General features: G+C 41.9%; 1 protein-coding gene across 1 annotated transcript; it reads right to left on the bottom strand.

The window, feature by feature from the left end:
- Window positions 1-4,788: 4,788 nt before the first annotated feature.
- Window positions 4,789-7,364, bottom strand: LOC147872843 (uncharacterized). Its single transcript, XM_087355508.1, has 5 exons — window positions 7,192-7,364; window positions 6,622-6,719; window positions 6,022-6,107; window positions 5,203-5,751; window positions 4,789-5,021 (listed from the first exon to the last, which is right to left on the bottom strand). Exons 2-4 carry the CDS (start codon window positions 6,632-6,634, stop codon window positions 5,329-5,331), a joined length of 522 nt encoding a protein of 173 aa, XP_087211634.1. The 5' UTR covers window positions 6,635-6,719; window positions 7,192-7,364; the 3' UTR covers window positions 4,789-5,021; window positions 5,203-5,328.
- Between the last annotated feature and the right edge of the window lie 2,634 nt (window positions 7,365-9,998).

Genomic DNA, 9,998 nt, shown 5'->3' with positions numbered 1-9,998 from the left:
ACATTCACATTCAACAAAACAAGATACCTCCATACATGCATCACACTCCTCTAAGAACACACAGTTTTACTTCACCACACAGATAACACTTCTATCTTAGCCAATGAACAAGCACCTTCCATTTTCACAAGGCAAATTTTGTCATGATCACTACAAACCCATTCACAAGTTATCACTTTAAATATGGGTCACGACTGTGACACAACCAGCCACCTGACAAAAATTAAACTCCCTCTCTTACAGATTCATATTACAACCTTTCTCTTCTTCCCCACCACCCCCCTAAAAAAATAGCCGTATGGGCTGACATTATTCCACACCACTTCATAATACTGTCACTAAAAACTCTACATCTCCTTCCCACACACACATCACATCAGTCCCATGCAACTTCGGTTGTCACTGATTTGTTACTGCTACATATTTTAGTTTTGCTGAGCATTAAAGCCTTTCTTTTTTCCACAAATATGGTGATATTCAAAATCTGATCACCAGGAAATACAACAACCAAGTTAAATATGGCACTGTAATGATGAACAGTGACACATATTCTTGGACAGACTTAACTCTATCACATGACAAGCACATCTAATACATCATATTGCTCGTGTACTTACACAGTGCACATCAAGTTGAGACAGATAAATCTGTAGCAGACAGGAGTGCCCTTCGTGATCACAGCCAAGTTTCTGTTGCGATATGAAGTGAGCCTGCCAAGTGTACTGAACATACTCCACTGATTTCCTGGCAAGCAGCAGGCTGGTCAGGTGACAGACAGCTTTCCCCTCAGTTGAATCCCAAGGATCAATTAAGCTTCTTCTCCTCAGCTATTCCCAGAAAGACAAAATGCATTCACTTTTAACTATCAAGTTTCCCCACCCAAACAGCATTCTGATGACGCAGTTGATTGAATATGCACTTTTGTTCTCGGGGCACACCATACATGCAGCATTGCTAAACAAGCATTAATTCACGTTCAAAGGTAAACATATTGAAATTATTCGAGTAACTGTACAAGGCACCAAACCCGCAAATAATAAACACTTCTGAGTATATAAATGTCACTTATCAATGCCTCGTGGCGTTCATTTAATCATTCCTCGACAATCATCGACACATAACCTCAACCTACAAATGAGAACACCCCATAATTTCCAGTCTCTTATTCCGTAACCTAATAACAGCCCACCAATATCACTGTTCGCACACAGAAACTTACAGCAATGATTCTTGCATTATGGCATTTTAAGAGACTGAATATTTGCCATTATGAACTGAAATAAATGTAGCACGCAAACATCTCCCAAGGCGAAACACTAACAACTCGCTACACACAACCTACATACTCCAGTCATACCACACCTCCAAAGACTAGATTCACGCAACAAATCTTACCAACTGCTATCTTCCTTTTTCTCTCTCTGTCTGCGAACTTGGCCACAACGAAATCTAGTAGCGAACGAATAAACTACGTACTGCATCGACATAAGTAATCGAACCAGAATCCCAATCTACCACACGCCTCGTAGCCGAAGAGGCAACGTACGAGACTGCGGAGGACGACGTCGGCAGTTCGAGACCCAGCGGATTCTTACAGTAGTATTAAGTTGTAGAAATAAAAGGAGGGCAGAAACGGGTTTGGTATTCTATGCTTTACCTAACTGATTTCTGCCCTCTAAAAAAAATTACAGAGGGTTTAAGTGGTAGGGGATATGGGAGCCTAAGATGAGAGAAGGAGGGAGTTATGCAAAAATATATTTATGAGGGAGCAGCAAAGGTGGTCCACAAACACTAAACCTACATCATATCATTTCCAGGTCAACAATCTTTAACCACATGTTCAAAGCACCGGAGTCGAAAAGAAAGAATCCAGCCAAATAAGTCAAACCAATACCCCACACAAAATTCTGGCAAACAATCTTCTACATTTTGCGGCACTATCGCTACACGCACAAGGAAGATCACACCAGGACTTCACTCTACATTCCTACACACTTTCCTGACTAATTTTCGTAAGACTCATTACTATACCAGCCTGCCTTCTCTTAATGTCGCTACAAAACTAACAAGACTGTCAATTATTCATTTTGCATTGCTTACACCAAATGGTTAATAACTTATGCCTGTTTCAGACAAATTCAAATTTAAATTATGTGACACACCAACCAGCTGGTGCCAACTTCGAGAAGGCACGAGCGCGCCATTAAGTATCACCTGCCTCTAAGGAGACGTATGGTGTCAGGCAATCGTGAGAGGGCTGGTATATAAGCTAGCGGAGGAGCTGTGTGCCTCATTCTCACCTGGAAGCAACACCACCAAGATGTCTGCTGTTCAACTGCTCGTCGTCGTCCTCTTCGTGGTTGCCACATCCTGCCACGACGTAGTAAGGTGAGTTCTAGAAGAAATGAAAATACTGTTAGAATTTAAACTGGGGAAATTAAGCAATTAACACGTGTTAAGAAAGGCACTAGGCCATTCAGACACACGTGCAGAACGAACTAAATACGGTGAGGGTATCTGGCGACTATGCCGCCAGCACGCCCTATCCGCTATGTGCGATCACAGCGACAGTTGCTGCCGTTCGTAGTCCCAGCGGACTTCGACACATATTTACCTGAACACAGTGAGATATTACATGAACACCTGCGGGTAAAATCAGAGCACGAGGTGATATTCAAATAGCGCAAGTCCCCCCCCTACCCGCATAAAGTTCAACAGCATTATTGCTTAGATCAATCTATGTATATAAAGAGGTAATCCTGTGAAACATCACGAATTGATCTAGAAATCTCATCATTTAAACCGTCCAACAATTCTGACTATTTCCATCGTCAGGGCGACTGCTTGTCTGCGATTCGACAGTCGGTACTTAGTACGGTCTTCCACAAAGAGAGGGCAGGGAAGTCTTTGCATGTTACGCACGACAAATATCGTTAGAAGTACTGGCTTTTTCGATCTGGGTTTGTCAGGTGAATAAGATCAGAAAAATAAACGTGATCGCCGTCTCTCAACATTAAAGTTAACTATTTGGGCTTTTCAATAGCGTAAAGTACATGTTACCATGAAAACACACAAACAGAAAAAGGTTTTTAACAGAAGCAGAATGCAAAGTGTTAAAATCTACGATTACAGCAATCCGGCCGCTACAAAAATTTACTCAGAAAGAAAGCGAGGGGTGTTTCTCGGGTATGCCATAGTCTAATGGAGTGGAAAAGAACGCACGGAAAACCGGGACATAGCAATACAAAAACGCGCAGCTTCTGACTCTTGTGTTCTTGTTTTCTGTCTAAACAGGGTTCCTTTACAACAAGTAGTTTTTCGGGGCGCCGAAAAACACCAGATTATAGCAGCAGATGGCACCACCGAGGAAGTGATAATGGCTCCCAAAGTAAGTAGATAAAACGCGTAGCATCCACGGGGCAGAGCCCTTCCTGAGAAGACGACTGTCTTTTGAGTGGCCTCGTCTGTCATGTAGCCCTAAGGCGTGTTCTCGTGTCTTCAAGAGGCCGCCACGGAATCCTGTCGCGAGACTGAATCGGGGTGGTCAAACTTTTCTCTGCCCTCAGGCCACAAATAATTTTTCCGCTCGACTGAGGTCCAAGGAACCCCCTCCTAGCAACATTTGTAAAAACTGATCACCAAATTCAATTATCCTTTACAAAATTTATCCAGAAATGAGAAATTAACAAACACCGAAATGTGAACACATTGCAAGAATTTAGCAGCAATTCATTTGTTCTTACTCTTCGACTTTTATTTCAGATCGGACTTCTGGGGCAGATCTACCTAGGGACTCCTCCCCAAGGGTTCAGGGTGCTGATGGACACGGGTCCGTCGAGATGTGCAAGTCGACGCCGTATTACTGCAGTACGTAGCCAAAATCGATGAAACTTCGAACACAATCTTCGCAGCTCAGCGGCAGGTGACGCCCCATTCTGTCACGGACAAATCTGTTGCCTCAGTAAATGCTTAAGATATTACTGATCTTTGCGATGAACATGTGTATCTTCCGGGTGGGAACTGAATACACAGACACAATGAGTTTTGAAGAAGGGCGAGTGAGCAATGCCTGGGAACCTCCACCCTCTCTCTCAACCCCAGGAACTCGAGCGAAACCCTTCCGGAACGCTGTGGCACTTACAAGGGTCCATTTTGAATTAATAATCATACCAAACGAATATTGTACGTTTGTACTTGCGATAAAATGAAGGGAGATTTAGGCGGGGACATTCAGAGTAAATACACACACTGGCAGATAATATTGTGTACATGCTCATTCGGTTTCAAAGACGCTGTATCAACGACAAGAGTCATGTAACAATGAAATGAATTATTAGATTTTTCGGAATTAGAGAGAGAGAGACAAGAAAGAGGTCGTGGTCTATTTTAAGTTTCTTTGCCAGATTTAGACCGGAATAACTAAGCAAACTTACGAACAACGTAAACACGAACCACGATTTTTCTCGGGAAATAAATTGTGAGGATGTGCGTAGAACTGACGAGGACTCCAGAGTCGGACTCTCTCTAGGTGACAGGCCCAAGTTTCTCGTTAATCCGCGTGCGTTTCTCTTGTGCTGCAGAGTACCACGACGTCTTCAGGGCGAACCTGTCAGACACGTACCACCTGGAGAAGCAGTACGGAAACATCTCCCTGTCGTACGCCGAGATAAAAGTGTACGGTCCTGTTGCCAAGGATACGCTGACAGTGAGTATGAATCATCAACCCTCGTACTCAGTTCAGAAAACCCAGGCTCCAGTTGTTAACATGTTTGCATTGCAAGTAAAGTGTTCACTGGTGAAAACGACAATTTATTTTTTGCGAAAAAAATAAATAAATTGCTCTCCTCTGCATAATCAGTGTCATAAGCTATTTCACGCAGGTGAGAAGTTTTCGCTGCGGCCATAATGTGGACTGCGGTCTTCTGAGTTGTGACGCCGTCTAATCCAACAGGTTTCGGAGAAATGCATTGCCTCAGCATTCCACCTTGGTCACCAGGTACAAGACTACAAGGCGTCACAATCTAGAAAGACAAATTTCCAACATATTTAGTTCACAAAAATGTTTCAATTTACCATGGAAGAGAATGTGACATGACAATATTATTGAAAAACGTAATTCTAGAAACATTTTCTGCAAGCACAAGCCTTCGAGAGAAAGAAAGACCACATGTAAAGCGAAACAAAAATACACAAGAAACCCACATTTTAAACATGTACGCTGTTCAGCTGTTTCACACAGCTCACAGGGCGCATACAAGTCGCAATCCATGCGTTACAGGTGGGAGGAATCCGCATCCCTGACTTCGCGTTCGTGCCAGCGAACGGTTTTTACCAAGCACCAGTTGACGGCATTTTGGGTCTGTCCTTCCAGGAAGGGTCCCAAGGCCCCTCGCGGGCCACCCCCAACAACAACTTAATCCGGGAGCCTACGTTCTCGCTGTATATCAAGAAGTGAGTAGCCTCTGCACAAACTTGTGGGCGTGCGGTCACCCGAGCACTCTTTAAGACTCGGAGGTACTTGTTGCTTCCACACGTCATAATACTGCAACTACAAACTCTACAACTCACACACATCACGTCAGACCCACGCAACTTCCCTTGCCACTGATTCAGTGGATATTTAACGAACAGTTCGCTTGCCGTCTGTTTGGAGCCGAGGTGTCCCGGCTTACACGGCTCCCTCTCCTCGTGCCCCATTATGACAGCAAGGGAGTCTATAAACACCAGTCGGTCCATGCCCTTCAGGTTCGCCTGTTTTGATGTCATGGAGAAAGGACGTAAATGAAAGATTAAGAAATGGCAAGCCACTACAACACAGCCAACATCTGTAGCACTTCTACTACTAAGGTGAATTCAACCGACAAGGGGCAAGAGGTAGCCGTATCAATTAGATTTATTTTCCATATCACCATCAGTAATGCCACTTTATAATGCCTTCTGGAAGCAAAGGTGGAAACTTCACCATCAGTAATATAAATTGTTTCAATGTTGAACAATCTAAATTTATAAAACTGAACTCACCAGCTTCCTGTGATATCGCCACCATTGTGTAGTGACACACAAGGAACACCGTCGTAACTCTTTCATGGCTGCAGCAACAAACACTCCTACCAACATACACAACAGGCCTTACTGGCTTTTCCAGATATGAAGCAGACGCTTTCAACAAGTTCACATACTAAATGTGGTTTTAAGAGAGATTTCAGGTTCTCACAGTGGTCTTTGGGTTCTAACACCACTTGGACTTACAGAAAACCAACACCGATTATGATTTTTAAACATTTAATGGTTCGCTATATCAGCTGAAGTTATCCTTGTGACTAAGCGCAATGCCATGAGGCAGTGGGAGCATGGAGGTACACTCCATGCATTCTCAATTATAGAACTATGTGGAGGTCAGCCTCAAAATGTGGTTCCTTAAACTGGCAAAGAAAAATCACGTTCTTCATTGTTTCTTTGTAGTGTCAATAGAAGAAATAGACAAGTTCTTCATTTCATTAAAACCATTTGCTACTTTTCAGGAAAAAAGGTCTTCAACACTTTCTTCTTCTTCTTTCAATAATGGCATTATAATTCAGAAAAGAAGTTTATTAAACAATTTACTCAAATGGATGAACTTACCTGTGACTGCCATCTGGTGAGTGGCTCTGGCTTGCTTGTCCTGCAATCTGTACGGAATCCAATGGACTGCGGAGATCTCCACATGTGGATCATCAAAACTGCAACAGCGAATCACAATGAGTAAAGATAATTACACTCACATCCTAATGTTCAATGGTCACAACAGTGGCCAATGCAGTAGCTGCTTCCTAAATCAGCAACTGATGTAAGAGGCACAGAGCAAATGGGAAATCTGGGTTTATGATATGACAAAGAAACACATTACTTGTAGAAGCCTCCTGGTACTGGCAGGATACTAAACCCAAACTAATTGTGATACAGCCTCTAACGGGCTCACTGTACCAGTAAATAATGAGTTCTGGGTGCTCAGAGAAAAATCTATATCAGTGCCTCATAGACTGCCTTGGGACTCGCTTACAATTCTGCGAAGAAAAGCCAGTGATTAACAATCTGTTATGTCATGTTAGTACCATCAGGCTGGAAAAACATCTTTTATTTTGTACACTATTTTAATATCAAGAATGAGGTTAGTTTGACAATATTCTTCTGCCTCCAACTGCTCTTATATACCTTGGACAGGAGAAAAGCTGCTGCGCTCTATTCTCATCATCATTAAAATTCAGGGATGCCACCAAGAAACAGCAAATTATTTCCCAGCACTGACGACGGTAGAACGGATCCGTCGTGCTTGACTTCTGAGCACTAGATGCTGTCTCCACGAACTGGAAAACACAACCAACAGTTTCAAGTTATAACGAGTAAGGGAAGTCAAATGTTTTAGTTACAGTAACTTCCATGCGGCATTGTTATAATACTTTCACGTACTGCACTTACTGTAATACTCTAAACACCTTTTCTCCACATCAGGGCGCATGTCATATTTATTTCCAGAAACTTTGGGTTTCATGGACACCTAGACTTTTATTTTGCAAGTGGAAACAAGTTTGACAAATCTCAACAACATTGAAATAAAAATTAACTACAAGCATATAATTTTTGTATAGTCTATGCTAACCCTAATAAACGTCAAAAAGGAACGTACTATACGCGTACCAAGTTATTTAATAATCTTCCACCAACAATTTAAACTCTAAATGATTTAAAGGTGTTCAAGCGTGCATTGAGAGGTCACCTCATCACTCACACTTTCCATTCTGCAGTTTATTTCACCTCTGCTGAAATTTCTTCAGTTTTATGTATATCTATAATCTATATTTAAAGTGGTTTTGCATTTCTATTTAAAATTCTGAGGTTTATGTATATTAATTTGTAATTTTTTTTAATACCTGTATTGCAGAATCTGAAGGTTATGTACATTCACATGTGAAACACGTCCTTGCATTGTGTCAAAAGTACTGAGGTTTACATATATTGAATGAAGTCCTGAAGTTTATGTTTATTGTATGAAATGACTTGTACTGCATCCTTTGGATTACTCCTAAGAAGGATCTATGGAATGCAAAGAAACTCTACTCTCTAACATACCTCAATAATGCAATTCCTTATCACACACACTAATAAGGCTTTTTACATGCAAAAGAAAATAATCACAACAATGGCAGGTGTCAAAAGCTGCTTACCTTATAGAGAATAATTTCGTAAATTTAATATACTTCCACTTGCAAGTGAATTTATACTCTGCTTGCTATCATTTGTGGTGGAAAAGTTGGATAATTTTAAAAGAAATACAGATGTACATAATTTAATTACAAGATGTAAACCCTGCTAAATGTCAAAGAGGAGTGTACTTTACACGTGTCAAGTTATTTAATAATCACCAACCAACAATTAAAACTCTAAATTGTGATATAAATGTATTCAAGCCTGCACTGAAATTAGCTTTCATACTTGAATTGCAAAATCTGAAGGTTATGTACATTCATATGTGAAACACGTTCTTGTAATTGTGTCAAAAGTATATTGAATGAAGTCCTGAAGTTTATGTTTACTGTATGAAATGACTTGCTCTGCATCCCATGGTTTAGTCCTAAGAAGGATCTATGGAATGCAAAGAAACTCTACTCTCTAACATACCTGAATAATGCAATTCCTTATCCAAGTCACAAACACTCCAGGTGCTTCGTTCTGTCTGGTTCTTCACAACTCCAACTCCAAATAAGCTGCTTCCCCATCACGCACACAACTGATCTTCTCAAACGCTGATATTCAGACAAATTGGTCTGCCATGTCTTCGTTGAAACCAGTCCACACACACTACAGCTACAGTTCACATGAAAGTTGCTACTCAGCACATCCCCTGATCTCAAACTCCTCTTTGAGACAGACTAGGCACTCCCACTAAATCTATAACAGTACACCTCCTCGGAAAGCAAGGTAATCGCACGAGGGCCTGAGGTCTTCCTTGTGGCATTGTGAGGCATCATACGAACACCCCATACTTGGTCACTAGGAATCAAAAGTGGGCAACTGTGGTGCAGTGGCCACGTAACCAACATTACAACCTGTAACCCTAGCTGCTTACTTCTAGCTTCTTCACTGCGATAAGCTCTTGCACAAATTTAAATCAACAGCTACTGAATTTCCACATGCAAGTCACAAAAACAGAGGCTGCCACCACGAGTCTGTGGGTCATCCCAACCGCATCGACTGATGAATTGTGTCCATCACGCACAATGGTCATGTCAGCTACCGGAGCAAAGTCTTGCTACCTCCGTAGTAATGATGGACTCGAAACTGCATAACGGCTGAAGTATCCCATATGCTTGCATTCACGCCTACCTGAAACAAAACCATGTACAGAAATAAACATCCGCATTGAGAGACCAGTATTAATTCTTACTACGAAGGCACTCTACACCACATTAATAACCTACTGGCAACTAATCCGGCCTTTCGTGCAACCAAAATATTTCCCACTTTACGTACTTCACACAGGAGAAAGATGACAAACATCAGTTCAAATAAACTTACAAGCCCTGGCAATATATGAGAGTAAAGCTGCACTCGACTGGCCATGCATCCTACCATCACGCCGTCCGAAGTAAACAATAACAGCAGAGGAGCTGCGCCATTTTCTCGCACGCAGGGACGGCAACGTCTGAAAAACAGCGAACACATCCCGTCACCGGCGGTGCATGAGGCATATTCAATGATCAATATGTGCGCACCCTGACGAACTGTCCTGTCATCTACCGACAATACACCTGAGGTACATGCCCGTCCACGAACACTACACGGCACTGCCGAACCAAATGCTGACTGAAATACCACTCGAAAGACTGTAAAATTATGAAGACCTCAAACTTTATTCCGTGACTACCATTAGTGACACATCTTCTCCCTTAAAAACGACAGGAAGTAAAGAAAAAAAAAAGGCGAAACGAGCTACCAACTATAAGAAACCAACTACCAATCAC

This window comes from Zootermopsis nevadensis, unplaced genomic scaffold (genome assembly GCF_977971745.1).
Source record: "Zootermopsis nevadensis isolate Lab colony 2312 unplaced genomic scaffold, Znev_1.0 Znev_ptg000024l, whole genome shotgun sequence".
Classification (NCBI taxonomy): domain Eukaryota; kingdom Metazoa; phylum Arthropoda; class Insecta; order Blattodea; family Termopsidae; genus Zootermopsis; species Zootermopsis nevadensis.
This window is presented reverse-complemented; position numbering and strand designations above follow the sequence as displayed.